Here is a 21,700-nt window from a genome sequence, read left to right as displayed (position 1 = left end):
AGAACAAGAAAAAAAAATTTATGATTAACAAGCTCATTGGGAGAAAAACTGGAATAGTGGAATAAATAAAAAATATTTCACTGATATATAAGAAAAGAAAAAAGGAAACATAAAACAAAGAATAAAATGGTAGCTATAAACCCAAATAAGATAACATTAAATGTAAATGGACTAAATACTCTAATGAGATAAAACTCAATTCTATCCTGCCTACAAGAGACATTTTAAATTTAAGGACAAAAAGATTGAAAGTTAAGGATGGAAAAAGATACATCATACAAACATTAGCTGTAAGAAAGCTGTCTTAACTATAATAATAGCAGACAAAATTGACATTAAGAAAATAACGGTATGAAAAATAAAAACATTTCATGGTGACAAAGGATCCAGCCCCTAGGAAAAGATCACAATTTTGTGTTTAAAAAAATTTTTTTTACTTATTTATTTGAGAGAGAGCATGAGTAGGAGGGAGGGAGACTCTGAAGCAGAGCCAAACATAGGGCTCCATCTCATGAGCCTGAGATCATGACTTGAGCTGAAACCAAGAGTCAGACATTTTACTGACTGCAGCTACCCAGGCACCCCAAGAGATCACAATTCTACATCCACACACACCCAATAATAAAGCAACAAAATACTGACAGCAAAAATAACAGAACTAAAAGAGGAAATAGACAAAGGTACCTTCAGTGACAGACATCTCTCTCAAGATTAGATAGATTAAGCATATAAAAAACAGGTAAGGATAAAAAAGTATAAATAACACAATTAAACTTAGATATAACTAATATAGAATGCAATCAATGACAGTATTTTTTCAAATGTATATAAAATATTATCTAAATTAACCATATGTTGTATCATAAAGCAAGTATAAACAAAACTTCAAAAGTCTGAAATCTTTCAGACTATGTTCTCTATAAATATAGTGGAATTAAGTTAAAAACCAGTATCTAAAAATAACTGGAAAATTCTCCACTATTTGAAAGTTAAGTAATAAATTTTTAAAATAATCCATGAGTCAAGGAAGAAAACCCAATGGAAATGAGAAAACATTTTAAACTAATTAATAACAAAGATACATTTCAAATCTTGTTAGCAATCCCAAAATAATGTCAAAAAAGGACATCTGTAAATTTCAAAGGCATATTTATAAAAAAAGAAAGGCTGAAAAACAATGATCTAAACTCTTGTCTCAAGAAATTAGAAAAAGAGGAACTTAAAGAAATAATAAAGAAGTCAATGAATTCAGAAATAAATGTATGGCAGGGAAAATTAACAAAGCTAAAAGTTGGCTTTTGAAAAGATACATAAAATTCATAAGCTAACAAGAAAAAAATGGGAAAAACAGAAATTAGCAGTATCATGAAAGAAAATGGAAAATTACTATAGATTTTTAAACAACAAAAAGATACGAAAAGGATATTTTAAAGATCTTAAGCATAAATGTGTAATATACATGGAGAACTCACTGAAGACTGATTCAAGAAGAAACAGGAAATCTGAATTGTACAGTGTCTAAATAAATCGAATCTGTTACTTAAAGACTTCCCACAAAGACAATTAGCAGTTCAGATATCTTCCCTGGTGAATTCTTTCAAAAGTTTAAGAAATAATCTAATGTTATACAAATTATTCTACTGAAGGATACTTCCCAACTTGCTTTATAAGGTCAGATAATCTTAATGACAAAACTAAACAAGAACACTGTAAGAAAGAACAATTACAGATAAACCTCTTCCGTGAACATACATACAAAAATCCCAAATGGAATATTAACTCATTGAATGCAAAGATACATTAAAAAGATGATATAGCACAACCAAGAGTTTTTATTCCAGAGTAGTTTAACCTTCAAAAGTCAGCCAATATAATTCACTACATAAACAGAAAATAAGGAAGAGAAATTATGTTTACTTTGATAGACAAAAACATTTGATGGCAAACATCTACTTCATGGTAAAATATTTAATGTTTTCAGCAATCCTCCAGTCCTAGCCAGTGCAGGAACACAAGAAAACAATGGCATTATGTTTTAAACAAGCAGATGACATAACCGTGTTCAAACTTTGAAAAAAAAAAAACTGCAGAAAATCTGTTAGAATTAATAAGTAAATATGGTAAGATTACATTATGAGACAAATATTTTAAAAGGTTGATTATATGCCTATATATCAGCAAAAAAGGAAATGTAAAAATTTAATCATCTTTTACAATATAAAAATATAAAAACTTTAAAAAGAGGTATATATGTATATTCAAAACTATAAATACTTTTGAGAAAAAATTCAGAATACTTAAATACATGAAGGATAATGTTCTTTTCCTTGACCTGAGTGCTAGTTACAACGTAGTGTCTTCTTTGCAAAAATTCACTGACCTGTACACTTATGCTATGTGTACTCTCTGTATGCAGATTATAAATCAGTTATAATTTAAATGAAAAATGTGGAAGCAAAGTAAAGCTAAGAATAAAGCTAAATGCATTACTCTCATGTTTTATATATCCTTTATAAATCTGCTTGGCCACAGATTTAACACTAAAATTTCTAAAGCTGTGTAAAAAAGAAGTCAGTTAACACATTTGTGTCCAGTAGATATAAATAAACCAACTGCCTAGAGATACAATCCTTGGCACTAAAATATTTCTCATAGCAATCTTCACAAAAAGATGACACTTCTTGACATAATAAACAACGTTCCTGACAGCAACTTCAAGACCTTTTGTGACTGCTTCTTCTGATCACTCACAATATAGACTGATGGAAACTTACCAATGCACAATTGTGAAAAAGCAACTGTTGATAGGAGCTTGTGAAGCAAAGCTGTCTACGTACCCAGCTGCTTTCTGATGATCTGGACCAACTCAGAGATATATCTTTTAAACTTGTAAGAATGAATGTAAGAGTGGATAAGCTTCACATATTCAAGGGGGAATATGTGAAGCTTATCCACTCTTACATTCATTCAACAGAGCTTCCGACATTTATCAATCCACAGTGGAGTTAAGATAAGCAGTGAAGCTGAATGTGTGGAGGACAGCTATTCTAAGTTAAACCCATTACCCATAATGGGTTACCCATAAACCCATTTTAGCTAGGGGAAGAGATAATCACCTTCTCTGAATGCGGAGAAGGTTATCCAAGCCTAATAGCTGAAAAGATGACCATGTTACCTCCATCGTGAATACCTACTATCAGGGCTCTAAACAATCCTTAGAAATAATACTGAACCTGCTCTAAAAGAATACAACTAAACATGTTAATCAGAGACCAAAACCAAAGTTCTGCCACACAGAGTATGACTAAAAGAGCTTTAGCCAAAAATACAATCACTGTGGCCAAGGTATGAACAGTCTCATGAGGCATACGCAAAGAAACAGTAACAAAGAAAGTAAAGTCACTGAATTCAAAGTTATTTAAAAGATAATACTGCCAATCATACTAACATTTTACACATCTGCAAGTTCACCCACAGAGTTCAAACATAGGAATAGACTTTTTTTTTCTGATTATTCATCAACTATAATGTTAAGCTCAGAGTGCTAATGCTCATTTATTCAACTGAGGCCTCTGGTTGCCTTTTTATTTTAACACATGATAAATTTACTTATCTGCTTTCCTAGTTCACAGACAATTGAAATAAACAAGTGAGGATAGGAAGCACAGAGGAAACAGCTGCTGTAAATAGGTAGAGTTGTAAGAAATAACAGATAACTTGGTAGGAAGCAATAGCAGAATGCAAAGGCACACAAAAAAATTCAAACACAATCTTCTGGGACCACGTAGCAAAAAGCTCTATGCATCTCAAGAGTCCTCAAGGGGAGCCACAGCACCAGGGCATATTCACAGAAACAGATTTAGAGTAAAATCCTCAAAAAAGATTATATTATTCTTTACAGAATCTTTTAAAGAAGGTAGGGAAACGTGTAATCCATTTTTAAAAGTAGTTCACCCAAAATGTTTTAAGTAGTATTATTTATTGTAGCTTAAACGTGAACACTTAAATTATAAGCTTCATTTATACAGAAGATTGCACTCCACAACTAATGCTGAGTAGAGAAAGCACTGTAGCTGATGGGAGGATTTTAAGCTTAACTCAAACATTTATAACAGAGAAATATGAGCACCTCATTCCCTGACTACACTGGAAAACATAAGGCCCTACTGTTACTTGAAATAACATTCAAATTATGAAATAATATATTTACCCACACAAAACCAAGAATAACTATGTAAAGCCTATTAGAAGTACTTTAATTTTGAAAACCATCATTTGTCTCCACTCATCACTCTTTCTCCTGAAATGGCTGTTAATCCTTTCCAGCCACAAAACAAGAAGATTATGACTATGTGAGTAGTTTCTCTTAAGGTATTGATGAAAAGTTTAGCAAATATTATTCTAAAATCTGTTATGCAGTATATAGTTAAAATCTATAAACTGTATACATATATAGTATTGTAAACTTTCTTTTAAAACAATGTTAACCCTCAGAAAGAGAATTTCTGTTTTAATTGTCTTTGTCAACAAAAGTAAAAATCAAAGGAATATGTAAGTTTTTCAATAAAACATGAAGCTTAAAAAATGACAGAAAAAATGGGATCCCTGGGTGGCGCAGCGGTTTAGCACCTGCCTTTGGCCCAGGGCGCGATCCTGGAGACCCGGGATTGAGTCCCACATTGGGCTCCCGGTGCATGGAGCCTGCTTCTCCCTCTGCCTATGTCTCTGCCTCTCTCTCTCTCTCTCTCTCTCTCTCTCTGTGACTATCATAAATAAATAAAAATTGGAAAAAAATGACAGAAAAAATGACTAATGTACCTGATTTTTTATGGATGAAAAATAGAGGTTAACAAAAAGCCTGCAGGACTTTAAAAAATTAATTATCAAACTTCTTAATGTAAAGAACATGCAGGGAAAATACTAGTGGGTACACAGAGCCAAAATCAGTCTATGAATATTTTGGAGTTGAGTGTGGAATATTTAGAGGCCTCAAATGACCTACATTTTTTCTACCACAATCCGTAAAAAAGCATGATAACATAGTACCTACTAAGTACCATACAAGTATTTTTAAGGCTACCATACATAAATGGTCAATAGAATAAAAACAAGAGATAAAATAATTATATACATAATCACAATGAATCAAAATTCAATTCAATTCACATCCTGACTATCTTACCTAATCGAGCAACCCACTTTGAAACTTTGACACCATAACAATACTGTTCTCGTACAAGGCTTTAAATGTAAAAAAAATTGTGTAATTATATAATAAGACTTTAAAACTAAGCTGAGAATATGCCTAAGTTGTTAAGGGGTAAGGAAAAACATTATTGTATAAACATTATAGATACAGAAGGATACGTGGTGGGGGGAGAATTTTTGTTTTGATTTGCTTTGGTAAACTGTTCACAAGTTTTCTAGAACATCAGTAGAGAAGAATAAAATGGAACATAGTCCAGAATGTTTCTGCTTAGAGAGAAAAATGCACATATTCCATCTAGCTACCATTAAACATATATCTACCATTACCCTGTCATATTTGGAGAAATTCTAAGAAAGTGTCAACACATTTTATTTGAAGTCTATTATTAGTTTTAAGGGTGTTATTGAAGGTTACTAAAAATTTAGGCCAAGATGATTTTACAGATGTGAAAACTAGATGAGGTGTTTGTGTGGCTTGTTAATGGATATACAACCAGTTAACGACAGAGTAAACTTAGAACTCAAACTCTAAACCAATTTCTTTCCAACTTAAATATCAAATCACCTCTAATTTGATATATAAAAATTTAAAAATGAATTTGTTAAGAGACAAGGGTGAGATACCACAATTTGGTAACTCTGAAAGGCAAAGAAACATAAATGCATAAATATTGATTTGTTTAAGCAGGGCTACTTTAAACACACAAATGGCCTAGAATGACTTTTTTCCAAAAAGTAAAAGCCTTTTAGACAAAGCCTAACAGATCCCATTACTACTGAGATGGATGATAATTTATATAAACCATCAACTCTTCATACATGAAGAACAGCCTTAGTAGTAAGTCCACACAAATACATACACAAATTGAAATCTAAGCCAGAAATCGAAATTTACTTTAGCTACAATACAAAATTTATGTGTAAACTAAGGTCAGTACTTACATTCATTCTGCAACAGAAACCAATAATTATGCAAATAAAATTAATGAGAATACAGTGAGCTTAGACAGCTGTCCACACCAATCAGTGTGATTTGACTGAAATTTCTTAAACATAACTTAAAATGTTATTTAAATAAGGTTGAGATACAAGTCCTTTCTTCTGGCCTGCCTCTGATGAGGAAGCAGATGAACATCAAGTAACCTAAAATCATCCTGGACAAAAATGGAGAAGGAAAAGTAAGACTACCCATTACTGAATTTATTCATTCAATAAATATTAACTGAACATAAGATGCTATAGTGTGAATAATTTTTTTTAAAGACAATCGCAAAAAGCTGCCCTGCAAAGTTTAACTGAGGGAGCTTTAATGAAATGCATTACTCCGAGAAGCATGGTTGGAGCCTGCTTGAGATGATCGTCTTTAAAAAAAAAAAAACAATAATTTTTAATATATATAACATAAAATAAATTAGCCTTGCTTACTGTTCTATTTTCCTAACTAAAAAAAAAATATTCCTGGATCAAAAAAAAATGTAATACCTGTCTTCCTCAAAAAGGTGCATCCTCGACAGCACAAATGGTAAATTAAATCAAGTTCACATTATTTTACTGTTTATAGGTCCAAGTGCCATACAGTTGGTGAGACAGGTCTTCCTGCTATTTAGACAAACATCTGTAATAGTCCAGGTTAAAAAAAAAAAAAAAAGAAAGAAAAACTCGCTCAAAATTACTGAATATAAGTCCTAATAGAAGTATCTGTATGCTACCTCAGATGCTAGGCACACTTTTAAACAAGAAGAAATGCAGAGAACCTGAAAAGGAGGAAAAGGTGTCATCACTCTTTAATTCCTGGAAGATTATCGATGGTTGCTGCCGAGATGTTTGGTGAAAAATCAGTTATTTCTGAATACAGATGCGCATAATTATTCCTTTTGTGTTTCCGTATTATTGTAGTGTAAAGGAATATCACACTCATAATTAGAGAACCTTTGAGGGAAGGCAAGACGTGGAATAAATCACTGACACGAAGACTAGGGTCCTCCACAAGTCCCGCTCTTAGTAACAACTGCAGAAACTGCACTAGCACCGCAATTTAAAAGTGGAGACAACACACACACACACACACACACACACACGCGCGCGCGCACACGCACGGGGCAGGCTGGTAGTAGACATTCAAAACTGCTGCAGTGAAATAACTGAATATTCGCGTACAGAAGCCAAAACAATAACAGGACGCCGCGTTCCGACGTGGGGGCGACACAGTGGACAGCCACGCTGACGACGACTTTACCAGGAGCCGGCGGACAGCTTGACGGGCACCCAGGGAAGGGGCCGTCCGGCGGCCCTCCTGCCCTCCCGCCCTCCCGCCCTCCTGGACGCCGGCAGGCTCGCTCAAAACCCACCCTCCCCCCGCCCCGCCCGCCCCGCCCCGCCCCGCGCCGCGCCGCGCCGCGCCTCACCCTCCCGGGGTTCCAGCGCCGAAACTGACGGAAAGTGGGCGGCCTGGCGGCCCCGGCCCCGACCCCTCTCCCGGCGCCGGCGCCCGCGGACACGCCCGTGCGGCAGACGCTCCGGCCGCAGCCCCCCGCGTGAGCCGGGCCCCCGCGGCCCGCGCGCTCGCCCCAAGCCCCCGGCGCCGCCCCCCCTCGCCGCGGGCCGCGCCGTACCTGCACACGGTGATGAGGTTCCTCCTCTCCACCGCAGCATTGCGGGCGCTCAGGCTCTTCTTGCCGCCGCCGCCGCCCCCGCCGCGGCTCCCGCTCAGGCCCCCCAGGCTCCGGGTGGCCATGGCGGGCTGACCCCGCGCCCCTTTTGTCTGCCGCGACCCCTCCCGCCCCCCCCACGCCCGCTCCCCAAGGCTCTTGCTCGTTTTGCGACCGTGGGGGCCCCGAGAGGGCCGGGGGCCGGGGGGCGGGGGGCGGGAGCGAGGACCGGCCGAGGGTGTGGGAGACCACGCGGCAACTCGTACCCAAGCGCCGCACGCGCGCACACACACAGGGACACACACTCACGGACCCTCACGCGCACACACGCACGCACCTCCCCCGCCCTCGGGCGCGCCGCCGGCCGCCGGGCTGCGCGTGCCGGGCGGCGTCGGGCGCTCCCGGCTTCCCGAGGGACCTCGGCGGCAGCACGCGCGCGCGCCCGCCGGCCCGCACGCCCCGCCACCCGCCTTCGGCCGCCCGCGCGCCCCAGCGGCGACTGCTGCGGGGAGGCCGCGGGCGTCTGGCGCGCGCAGCCCCGCCCTCCCCGCACCTCCGCGGCCGAGGCTGTGCACCTGCAGCCAATCGCGGCACGCGAGGGGCGGGGCCGGCCGCGCGGCTCCTTAAGTTCACGTGCTCGAGCGCCGCCCCGGCGCGTGGGCAGCTGTCAGGACGCCGGGCTCGCGCTCGCAGCCCGCGTGCCGCAGGCGGCCGGCTCGCCGCGGAGCAGCGCTGCGGTTTGCTCGGGGATTGTGGGATGAGGGGCGCAGCCGGGAGCCCAGCTGTAACCTGTTGGGACCTTTAGCTTTGGCGGCTGATCTTTTTCGCGCCGGAAGCCTTATTCTCAGGTCCTCAGCCCCGAAACATGCAGCCGCCCGGCGCGGCGCTCGCAGCAGACCCAGCACTTGGAGTCCACCCAGGAAAGGAGCAGGGTTCCTTTTGTCCTGAGTCCCTCCGCCGGCCTGGAAAACAGCCACAAACAGCGGAGGGGGTGGGGGAAATGCCTGTAGAATGTCCGTCTTGGGCGTCTGAAGGTGGGGCTTCTTGACCGTCCACGCCACGTCGCTCCTACCCCAGCCCCAAGCACGTCCTGCAGGCGGGACTGACAGCCCACGAGAGAACGAGCGAGCGCCGTGCTGAGGTGCGCCCTTCTCCCAGCCTGAGCCCGGGCCGTGACCCCGGCATTGGGTGACGAACAGGGGCCTAGGGATAGTTTGAGCCCTGGCTCCTCTGGGGGCTCCCGGAAAATAGTGCCGCCCTAGTAGCGCCCACTTTGCACAGCTTCTGCACCCTCTGGCCTGACCAGCATGAACGTCGTAGCCTGTGTCGCATTCTCCCGCACTCACCGAAGTGGCCGTCCATCTCCCTTTGGGTCAATATGCTCAGATTTCAGAGTGAAATCCCTAACTGCGGTCGGTCCCTGTCCCCAGCGCGGTGCCCCGCTTACAACAGGTTCTTAATAATTGTTCGTCAACAGTAACTTGAGGTTACATCTGGCATTATCTTACTGAAATGTTACAATTTTGGTGGCTCCAAAATCCATATGAATTCCACCTCTGGTTTGGAAGTTTCTGCCAAAGATTGTTATAAGACATATGGTTTAGTACAGATATCCCTGTACTTCATGTATATCATACAAAGGAGGGACTATTACTCTATCTTGAACGCTTTAAAAACAGAGTTTTGTAGAATAAAGCTGTAGATTACTAATATCTGAGTTTGGAATTTTTTTTTTAATTTTTATTTATTTATGATAGTCACAGAGAGAGAGGGGCAGAGACACAGGCGGAGGGAGCCTGATGTGGGACTCGATCCCGGGTCTCCAGGATCGCGCCCTGGGCCAAAGGCAGGCGCCAAACCGCTGCGCCACCCAGGGATCCCTGGAAAATTTTTTAAACCTCTTAAGATTATTAAGGCAAAGAGCGCTTTCTGCGACTAAGTCTAACCATAGTAGAGAAGAAGATCTGTGAAGGAAAGAAACACGTTAACTTACTGAGATAAACATTCACATACATTTAGAGAAAATAACAGACTTCAAACTTCGTGTTTCACAATAATAAAAGCAAGAGAGCTTTCTACTTCAGTGCACTTGTTCCCAAACGTTTCTTGTCTTCTCTATGGTAACATGGAAGCTTTTAAAGAGATTTGCCATTCTAGAAGCTCCAATTTCGCTTGTTTGCTCTTGCTACACCAACAGTTTCAATTCAGAAGTAGCCATCAGGAAACAGATGCACTAGCTATGCAGGCAGTGTCTGCGAAGTATTTGCATTGGCAATGACAAATTCTGCTCAAGTTGAAATTTTGTGTGGTTTAAACACAGATGAAAACTGCATAAGGAAAGGAATGGAAAGCCATCGATTACCAAGAAAATTCCTATGCTGATTTGTCCCCTGTAAGGAAGAAGACACACACATCCTTAACATTTATCAAGAAGACAAAACCTAGTGCTCGTGTCAAATGAGCAGAGCACAGAAGAATGAAGTGTCATTATTCTCAAGATTGGCTTTCTAGCCTCAAGTACATTTTCAGGTTGTTTGTAGTATATATTTACATTTACGGCTGAAAACTTAGTAAAACCCCATCTTACACGATTAGGTAATAAAGTTTTTTCAAATGCTGCTTTTCGGGGGGATTCAGTTGACATAGGTACTTGCCGAAAAAGATTTCTTGTCAAGAAAGACCTTTCTTTTTGGTATGTACAGCGAGTCATTAAACTGCCACATGGGGGCCATATTTGATAACACTTTTTCTTAATTATCCTGAGCAATATGTCCAAAGTCTCCTTCTTTCTCTAGATGACAAGTCTGGAAATAATCAATTATATCTACTACAAAGTATAATATAATAAATATTATGATATTTATTATATAAATAATATAATATTTATTATAATATAATAAATATAATAAAGCCACATGAGTTTTCACACTTTTTCAACTATTTTTAGGCACCAGTTGCAGTTCTTTATTTCAATTATCCGAGCATTTGAACAAAGATTATTTAGAGATGTAAAAAGACTCCCAATAAAAATAATGGAAATCGTTGATGCCTAATTTAAAATATAAGAATGCTGTAGAACCGAATGGGCAGACCATACTTATTCACCATTTTCCCAACTTCCTCTTTCTCTTCATCAAGGAAAACGATATTACAACTGTAACATATCCTCAAATCTAAATACCCTCAGATCTAAATGCTGTAAGCAACAAAGATTATAAAACCATTGTTTATTTTCATCTCAAAGAAGTGGACTTTCTAAGCATGCCCAAACACAGGAGCCATACAGAAAAGATGGGTAAATTTGAAGACACAGAATTTTTTAAAACTCCACAAAGCGAGAGAAGGGGATGTGAAGACAGAAGCAGAAGTTAGAGAGGAGAGAAGACACCAGACTGCCGGCTTTGAAAATGAAGGAAGAGGGCCAGGAGCCAAGGACCACTAGGGGCCCGTGGAAGCTGCAAAAGCAGCCCTCACAAATGCACTGAGTATTAGTGGAGACCAGTGGGCCCAATCAGGCATGGAAGCAAGAACACAGAAAAAATCTACAGGGGCAGCCCGAGGACATGGACTCTATGCTGCTAGCTCACTCATGGGGCCACCTCAGCTATGCAGGGAGGATCAGCTACTTTTCATTGTCATAAAGCCTTGATTTCGATGGGGGCACAGTTCAAGGCCGGAGCATGTTGAGGTGATGAGAGGCCATCCCAGAGTAGAAGATAGGGAATCAAAAAACTTAAAGTCCTTTGGCAGAATGAGCCAAAGGCAGACCAGGTTTTCCTTCTCAGAAAACATCAGAGGAAAGGCCCGACAGGAAGATAATGACTACCACCATTGTCTCAGGGTTTCCACATCCTGCCTAGGACCTTCTTCAAGAAAGCGAAGACTACTTTCACACATGGCTTGTGAGACTCAGTCTCCTCCTTCTCTGGTCTTTGTACTGTTTTCATTTGCCTCACACACCCGTCCTCAAAAAAATTTATTGAATGAACAAAATAAATGAGCAAACGACAAAGTGAATAAATAGACAAGTTAAAAAGAACCAAATGTTGTCATAAATATCACCATTTTTCTTAGCGTGGAGGTGCAGAGCTGGCAGTGAGATGGAGATTGGAAAGCATCCCTTTTTCTTTTAATCTCCCTAGGAAGGTCCTGAATAAACATATATCCCTCCCTGCAGGCAGACATACTGGCAGGTGTCCTTGGGCCCAGAATAGAAAGGTGGGGCAGAGCTCTGTTGCTGCTGCTGTAATTGGCATGCAGGCAAGTGCTCCCAGCTCCTATCCCAGCACATTAGAGATCTGAGGGGGTGGGTGCTAATAACCGATTATCAGCATTGCATTTGCCAACAGCCAAAAGAAAAATGAACCTTTAATTGAGCGAGATTTGGCATCAATCAGTGATGTGACTTTAGTCAGGCAAAACCGACAGATTACTGAGTCAGACGTCCAACTGTGAGAATTGTTCTCTACTGGGGTGAAGAATGCAAAAATGTGGATAAATGGCATTTCTTACCAACCCAGGACCATAACTCACTGTGAAAAAAAAGTAGTCAATATTTGCTTTCAAATTTTTTTGGGTTCCTTTTTAAAGCCATGTTTTAGCAGAGTTTAATTTCTTTTGTAACTCCAAGCCTCTACACAGAAGTGTTTTATTATATTCTGATGATAGGATGATGTAGGAGGGGTCTGCAGTCAGCTCTGAACTATGAGCCTTCCAAACTGAGTAGCCAGGGCTCGCCTCCGGGACAAGACCCCACATCAAAGGAAACCACTGGGATTAGAATCAAAACTGCACAGGACTGGTGCTTTGGACTGACAGCTGGCTCACAAAAACAGGTACTGCAGACAAGTGCCAATGACCCTGCCTCCTACCAGCTTCAGGCAACCAGGCTGATTCTCTCTTGCTCTGGGATATTACTTTCTTGGCCTATCTGGACACAGTTCTGCAGCTCAACACTTGCCACTTTTTCACAGTTTTGTATTCACCGTCCGGGGTTCATCATAATTTCAATCAATTAGTCCTAGGTCTGCCCTCTGGAGTTATAAAGAAGTCTCCTCCCTCCTTCATATGATGGCTTTCAAATATTTGGCAACAGCCACCACAGACTATCTAAAAGAATCTCTCAGGCCAAACATCTCTAGTTTCTTCAAAATCTCCTTCTGGAATATGGCTTCCAGAACCCTCAGTCCTGGCCCCCTGCCCCTGGGCTTATTGCATTTCTATTCATGGTATAGTAAGAAAAAGAAAAAAAAAAAGCCAATCCTGGATTCAAAAAGCTTATATTCAAATTCTGGAAGCTCCATCTCCTGGCTAGTCTACCATCCTCCTCTGGGCCTCAGTTTTCTCATCTGTAGTATGGGGATAATGTTACATTATAGATTCATATTGAAGATAAGTGAGATAATAAATGTAGCCACTTTGAGAACTCTAGAGCATGGACAAAGTATACATCAATGTTTGGGCACAATTTCTCAAAGTTGTAGTATCACTGGTACCCCAACTTGCATTTCTAGAAAGAGATCATTCGAGATATGATCTGTTGTAAAGAGGATGTGGTGAGACCATCTTTTCACTTATTCTAGTCTCTAGGTTATTCTTAATACAGTTCAAGTTTCATGAACTGGGTGGACATATCACATTGTTGGTCCTCATTGAGCTGGCAGTAAGCTAAGTAAGAGCCACTCCACTGACTCTAGGTTTCTTAATTGTCTCAGACAAGGTCATAACAATGTTACACAGCACTTTGATGAAGAGAGCTGCTCCCCAAATAGAGGATCTCTTGTGCTAAATTAGACCAGTCTGGCATTCTTTCCCCAACTTAACCCTAGGAAATTTTTTTCTTGGGAGGGGATGTACAGAAATTTCTGCACCTTTCTCATTTGAAAAGATTTTTAAAAGATTCACGAGGCAGGTTTCTCCATAAACAAAACAAAAGAAAAATGAAAGACTGAGAAAACATACTTGAAAATGAACATTTCCTTTATATACACAGTACTCCCACAGATCAGTAAGCACTGTTTCAGTGGCACGAGGAAGGTGGAAACCAAACAAAGCAAAGCAGGAGAGAACGGGGTGGGGGTGGGGAGGAGTGGCATAGGGGGATATTAAATAGAGAGATGTTGGTATTTTAACCCTATTGTTGTGTTGTTGCTTTTCACTAAAGTGACTTGAGTACATTTTAAAGCTGACAGAATGAATCCACTAGGAAGGAAAGGTTAGTAAAACAAGAGAGCGAAAAAGTGATCAGAAAAGAGAATGCAAAAAAGCAATGGGATCCAAGGCACAGATGGATAGACTGAGCTTTGGTTAAAGGCACCAATTCCAGTTGTCACCACAGGAAAGAATGAGAATGTTGGTGCTGATGTAAATAGTTTTGAACTTTTCTTGTTAGAAAGTCCAGGAAGTTCCCACCTGACAACTTCTGCATTATCTGCAAAATGAAAGACATCACCAGTTGAAAAATTGCAAAATCCTTCTAATTGTGAGTAGTAGAATAAGTTGGCTAATGATATTTAGGACTCCTGGTCAGTGTTTGAGGACCCATTTGAGTGTGATGATGGTGAACTCACATTGGGTCATATGATTTTCTTTGGTATTGTTGTTGTCTTAGACATCTTAGGCTGCCATAATGAAATACCATAGTCTTGGTGGCTTTAAATGGTAGAGATTTATTTTCTCAGAGTTCCAGGCTGGGAAGTCCAAAATCACAGGGCCAGCCAATTTAGTTCCTGGTGAGAACTCTCTTTCTGGCTTGTAGATGGCTTCCTTTGTATTCACATGATCTCTTCTTTGTGTGCAAAGGATGGGGTTCAGGGGTGGAAGAGAGTGAGCAAACTCTCTTGTGTCTTTTCTGGGAAGGTCACTAATCCCATCATCTGTGCATGCCCTAATGAGCTCATCTAACCCTAATTACTCCCCATAGGCTCCACCTCCAAATATTATCTCATTGAGGGTGAGGGCTTCAGTGTATGGATTGGGGTTGGGGAGGAACACAAGCATTCAGTACAGAACAGTTAGAATGCTGGCATGCAGTTAATAAGGAAGATGTAGATTTCCAGAAAGACTGAGATTTTATGGGAGGGTAAAAGGAAAAGACAGATACATGGAAGTTTGTATTAACAAGACTATGACTCTAATGCTCTTTAAGTTGGATAAAGAGGGAAAGAAAAAAAGGAGGGAAGTGATAAGTTGAGGTAGAGAAGGACCAAAGGACTGGATGGTTTGTTGAGTTCAAAGAGCAAACTGGGTATGATTAAGGGAGCAAACTGGGAGAAGAGATTGGATATTGTGGTCAGAGAGTAGTAGGTTTAAATTGATAATTTTGGAATTATAGCACTTATGGGCGATGACAAAAATCTAAGGTTTGTAATCATGGTATTGTGTGGCAGTGAAGGAATGTATGGGTAGGTCTAATGATGAGAGTATGTAAAAAGATTCAGAAGTCAGAGTGTTGAATGTCTTTTTATGTTGTTATGAAGTCACCCAGGATTTAGAATACACCATTAGCAGTTGTGTTATCTTACCTCCAATAATTTAAGGGGAGTAAGTGGAAGATTAGTAGATGACAGTATTGCCAAATAGCCCAAACCTCAAGGATTGAGAGCAAATTTTGTTGGTTTGCTTGCTTTTTACAAGCGTGGAGAAATAATAGTCTAGGAGTGGCAGTAGAAACCAGGGAGGACCCTATTCTTCTGGCTCTAAGGTATGAAAGGAATGGAAATATTTCAAAACAAAACTAAACAAACTAAACAAAAATCTGTTTGAGAGTACAAGGGAAGCTGAGTCCTCAGGGGAAATCCAGGCTTCCTTTGAGGAAAGAGGGTGGAGAGACCAAAGAGCAAAAATTGAGAAGTCATCATGGAAGGTGTGGCAGACAAAGTCAACATCAAAGAAGTGCAAAATATGTTGGTACAAAAAGGTGTGGGGGCAGCTCGGGTGGCTCAGCGGTTTGGTGCAGCCTTCAGCCCAGGGCCTGATCCTGGAGACCCGGGATCGAGTCCCACGTCAGGCTCCCTACATGGACCCTGCTTCTCCTTCTGCCTGTGTCTCTGCCTCTGTGTGTGTGTGTGTGTGTCTCAAATAAATAAATAAATAAATAAAATCTTAAAAAAAAAAAGAAGAAGAAGATGTGGATAGTGAGGCTGGAATCACAGGCTGTGTTGAAGAGTACTTTGACAGGTGTCACAAAAATTTTTTTTAAAGACCTACTTTTTGGGGACACCTGGGTGGCCCAATGGTTGAGCAGCTGCCTTGGGCTCAGCTTGTGATCCCGGGATCTCGAGATTGAGTCCCACATAGGGCTCTCTGGAGGGAGCCTGCTTCTCCCCCTGCCTATGTCTCTGCCTCTCTCTGTATATCTCTCATGAATAAATAAAATAAAAATCAAGGTAAGTTTGTTTTTATAGTTTCCTTAAGGAGGGAAACATGGACCCTTAATTCAGATGGCTTTTTCTTCCTTTCCTTTCCTTTCCTCTCCTTTTCTCTCCTCTCCTCCCCTTTCTTTTCCTTCCTCCCTCCCTTCCCCTTTCTTTCTTTCTTTCTTTCTTTCTTTCTTTCTTTCTTTCTTTCTTTCTTTCTTTCTTTCAAGATTTTATTTATTTATTCATGAGAGAAAGAGAGAGAGAGAGGCAGAGACACAGGCAGAGGGAGAAGCAGGCTCTATGGAGGGAGCCCAACGCAGCACTCAATCCCAGGTCTCCAGGATCATGCCCTGGGCTGAAGGCGATGCTAAACCACCGAGCTACCTGGGCTGCCCTCTTTCTTTCTTTCTTTCTTTCTTTCTTTCTTTCTTTCTTTCTTTCTTTCTTTCTTTCTTCCTTCCTTCCTTCCTTCCTTCCTTCCTTCCTTCCTTCCTTCCTTTCCTTCTTTCTTTTAAATCTTAGAGAGGGTTGTTAACAAATGGAAAGTTACAGACTCCAGACATTGCTTGGATTATATCAATTAATCTTTAGAACCATTCTCTGAAGTAAGCATTGTTATAGTCTCCCATTTACAAACAAGGAAACAAAGACTTAGAGAGGTTAAGAAACTTGCAGAAAGTCACACAGTAAGTCACAGAGCCAAGATTAATATCTATTAAATGCAAAATGGATCTGTTAGATCCATGTTTTTTCATTTCACCATCCTTTTTTTTATTTTTAAATTGTAGTATAGTTCACACAGAAAGTTACATTAGTTTCAGGATGCAACACAGTGATTTGACAAGTTTATATATTATGCTATGCTCACCACAAGTGTAGCTGCTGCCTATCACCAGGCAACCCTGGTTGCAATATCTTTGACTTACTCCCTATGCTGTGCCTTTCATCCCTGTGACTTACCCATTCCATAACTGGACACCTGTATCTCCCACTCCCATTCACCCATTTTTCCCATCTCCCCTTTTCTTCTCTGGCAACCATCAGTTTGTTTTTTATATTTATGCAGGTATTTCTGCTTTTGTTCACATATAAGAAAAATTTATGGTATTTGTCTTTCTCTGTCTGACTTGTTTCACTTAGCGTAATAGTTTCTAGGTCTTCCACAAATGCCAAGATCTCATTCTTTCTCATGGGTAATATTCCATAATATCCATGATATATATATATATCACATCTTTTTTATCCATTCATCTATCAATAGACACTTGAGTTCCTTCCATATCTTAGCTACTAAAAATAATACTGCAGTAAACATGAGGGTGCATGTATCTTTTTGAATTACTGTTTTCATTTTCTTTCGGTAAATACCTGGTAGTGGATTCACTAAAGCATGTGGTATTTCAGTTTCTAATTTCTTGAGGAACCTCCATGCTGTTTTTATCAGATCCATTCTTTTTCCTAGCATATTCCGCTACCTTTTTAAGTAGCTCCAGGTGAGGTTTAAACAAAAAACCTCTGCTTTGCACACATGATGCTTAAGATCAGAAGTTCTATACGGTGACCAATTGTACCACTCATGGAATGTGGAGTCTCCAAAGTTGAGAGCACCAGAGCTCAAGCTTCCATAATGCTTTATAAGAAAAGTGGGATTAATTTCTTCATTGGAGCTAGCAAGAAAGTCACCTGATCAATTTAGGGAGGGTAGCAGTCTTTTCATCTCTCTCCTCCATCTCACTCTTCTCTTTGCACTAGAGCCTTAGCCTCATGTAGAACCACACTGAATCATTTTTCCCCAGAGGGAACTGTTGTCAGCATTCTCCAGCACATTATTTTCAGTTTTTTTTTTTAAATTTTATTTATTTATGATAGTCACAGAGAGAGAGAGAGAGAGAGAGAGAGAGGCAGAGACACAGGCAGAGGGAGAAGGCAGGCTCCATGCACCGGGAACCCGACGTGGGACTCGATCCGGGGTCTCCAGGATCGTGTCCCCGGCCAAAGGCCGGCGCCAAACCGCTGCGCCACCCAGGGATCCCTATTTTCAGTTTTTACCCACTCCTCTCCTCTTTGTGTTTCTAATAAGTATCATCAGCATTTTTCTACGTCACCTTAATGACAATAAAACTCTCTACAGTACCATAATAACAAGATAATATTCCATGGTGTACTTGTATCATAATTTATTCAATCAATCCCACATTGTTGAACTTCCAGCATTTTTCCACTTATGTGATTATACATAGCATTACTACCGTAATATCTGCATATCCATGATTACTGCTTTAAGGGAAATTGTTGCATACACTTTTTGACTCAGAAAGTATTGTTGAGTCAAACAATATGAAAAATTTTAATGAATACAAATTAAACTTTTCTCTAGAGATGTCTTACCAATTTACATTCCTACTAACAGCAGCACATAAGAGCATTTTTTTACAGCCTTTTCACTCTGGGAGCTATCATTCTTCTTGCTGTCTTTTTTTTTTTTAATAAAATAAGAAAAGAACATTATCGTATTTATATTTTAATTTTGTATTAGTAGTGAAATTGCACATTTATGTCATATGCTTATTGGCCAGCTATATTTTGTCTTTGGGTTTTGCCTATTTGAGCACTTTGCCTGTATTTTCTAAAAGAGTATTAGTCTTTTTTATAACAGCCTATTATTATATTGATCTGCTATACATATAACAACTACTTTTTCTTGTTTGTGGTTGCCTCTTTTATAGTGCCCATTCAGTTATTATATAGAGAGACGTTGAAATGTTTTATATAAATGAACTTCATCAATCTTTTCCTTTATTGGCTTTTCCTTTGGTCATTTTAGAAAGGCCTTTGCCACTCCCAAGACTATACAGAGATTTCATGGTTGCTTGTTTATATCAGAAATAGTTCATGTAGGGGCGCCTGGGTGGCTCAGTTGGTTAAGCATCTGCCTTTGGCTCAGGTCATGGCTCAGGGTCCAGGGATCCAGCCCCGAGGTAGGCTCCCTGCTCACATGGAAACTGCTTCTCCCTCTCCTCCCTGTTCCTGCTTTCTCTCCCTATTTCTATCTCTCAAATAAATAAAATCTTTTAAAAAAGAAAAAATAAATAGTTCATCTATTAATCTCATTTTTAAAAGCATATTTCTGTAAAATTTATATGCACTATAGCTCCAGGAGGACAGATATCATGTTCCTTATGTTTAGCACCTGGTATATCTTTCTTACTATTCAATGAATATTTTTTCAATTAAGAAAAAAGATTATCTATATATATAGGCTACATAAAGATATGATTAGTCATTTGTCCAATTCTACTTATTAAATGATCCATCTTTTATGGATCTTTTACTACTACTTAAAATATCCATCTTTTCCCTACTGATTTGAGATATTAAATTTATCATGTAATAAGCTTTAAATAGTAATTTGGACTTGCGATAAATTTGTATGTTCTTGATAATAAATCCACAGAGACAATTAACATAAATATTTCACAGTAATTTTTTTCAAGATATCTCTCCAGGCATACAATAGTGATATATGTACTTAATTTTACCCACATGGCTCATGCAACATACAGTTGATGTATATTTTCACCGTCTATCACTATTTGTGCTTGTTTATAATGTTTTCTTTCTTTCAAATATTGCGTATTTTTTGCAGCCAAATATACATATTTTCATTTTTATGGTTTTTGAGTTTTCATGCTTAGAGAAGCTTGTTATGCTTAGATTATAAAAATGTTTACATATCTTTCTGTGGTTTATTTATTTTTCTTTTTTTTTTTTTTTGCATTTGTATATTTGATACTTACAGAATTTATCTTGGTGTAGGAATCAATTGGTGTAAAAGTCTAACTTTTCCAAATGGCCAATAGTTATCCAATAGTGGTATTAAATAATGCATTATTTTCCATTGATATGAAATGCTACCTTCATTAGGTACTAAATATTTGTATATATTTGAGTCCATTACTGGGTGGGTTTTCTATTCTGATCCATTGATTTATCATTTGTGAGTTAGTGGTACCAAACTGAATAAGTACTGAAGCTTTATAATTCTTCTAAATATATAGTAGGGCTAGTATCTCATAATTATTTCATTCAGAATATTCTTCAGTAATTCTGGAATGCCTCTTCTTTCATATAAACATTAGACTCATTGTGACACATTTTCTCCTGCAAAAAGCCTATAGAAATTCTGATTAGAACTGCATTACATTTCTAGATTAGGTAAACAAAAAAATGAACAACTTTATGATATTTACATTGTTCTAAGACCTATGGTATGTCTTTATTTCCTTGAATATTCTTTTGTTTCAGTTGGTGTAGTTTTGTAGTTTTTGCCATAGAGCTCTGGATTGATATTATGATTTTTTTTCTTCCATTATATATCTGAATAGGTATAATTTTTACATAGGGAAACTATTCATTTTTGCACAATACCTTTCTAAGTGTGCTTGTTGCTTTTAATAAGCTTTTAGTTTGATTCCTTTAGTTTTCCAGGTAAACAATTATATATTTGAGTTTATTCATGTAGCACTCATAATATTGACAGGTACTTATTAGGTGTACAATAAGCATTACATGGAATTATTATGATTCTTATTATTTATCTTAGTAAGTTATCAGAAAGACTAAATTGTCCATGATGAAGTAAGCAGGTTTACATTTTTGGATCTTGGAAAAGTAATTCTAAATTTTATCTGTAAGTATAAACATGCAAATATAGGGATCCCTGAGTGGCGCAGCGGTTTAGCGCCTGCCTTTGGCCCAGGGCACGATCCTGGAGACCTGGGATCGAATCCCACGTCGGGCTCCTGGTGCATGGAGCCTGCTTCTCTCTCTCTCTCTCTCTCTCTCTCTCTCTGTGACTATCATAAATAAAAAAAATAAGAGACTTTACACTCTTAAAAAATTTAAAAAAAAACACATGCAAATATAGCCAAGAATATCTGGTAAAAGAAAAGTAACAGAAGACTTGCTTTATGAGATATTAAAATATGTTGTGGGATCCCTGGGTGGCGCAGCGGTTTGGCGCCTGCCTTTGGCCCAGGGCGCGATCCTGGAGACCCGGGATCGAATCCCACATCAGGCTCCCGGTGCATGGAGCCTGCTTCTCCCTCCGCCTGTGTCTCTGCCTCTCTCTCTCTCTCTGTGACTATCATAAATAAATAAAAAATTTAAAAAAAAAAAAGAAATATTTAAAATATGTTGTAATGTATATAAAAACATATAAAATAGCAAGACACTAGCTCAAAACAGTAAAGATTAATAGTGAGGTTAGTGCAGTAACACAGAAATCCCTTTAACATCAAGAATTTATTTTCGTAGCTAAGAATATGTGAATACCAATTTTACAAATTCTACAAAATAATATTCTATGAGTTATCTGAGGAAACATATTCAAATGTAAGCTCTTAAAAAATTAACTTGGGGATATTTGGCAAAGCTAAACATCAGTGAGAAATGGGTTACTCACAAAGTTCTAAATAGTATTTT

At 39.3% G+C, this 21,700-nt stretch overlaps 1 protein-coding gene across 5 annotated transcripts in view; it reads right to left on the bottom strand.

Annotated features, from left to right (window-relative positions):
• Positions 1 to 21,700, bottom strand: part of RUNDC3B (RUN domain containing 3B) — a 297,797-nt gene that overhangs the window by 131,408 nt on the left and 144,689 nt on the right. For 4 of the 5 annotated variants that reach the window (XM_041728231.1, XM_041728232.1, XM_041728227.1 and 1 more), the window contains exon 1: positions 7,821 to 8,319. The exons of the other annotated variant lie outside the window; for it this stretch is intronic. In XM_041728231.1, coding sequence (XP_041584165.1) covers positions 7,821 to 7,942 — 122 coding nt within the window. In that variant the 5' untranslated portion in view covers positions 7,943 to 8,319. Of the gene's footprint in view, positions 1 to 7,820; positions 8,320 to 21,700 lie in introns of those variants that run through there. 5 annotated transcript variants of the gene reach the window in all.

This window comes from Vulpes lagopus, chromosome 13, assembly GCF_018345385.1.
Source record: "Vulpes lagopus strain Blue_001 chromosome 13, ASM1834538v1, whole genome shotgun sequence".
NCBI lineage: Eukaryota > Metazoa > Chordata > Mammalia > Carnivora > Canidae > Vulpes > Vulpes lagopus.
The sequence above is the reverse complement of the archived record's forward strand: the minus strand, read 5'-3'. Positions and strand labels throughout refer to the sequence as shown.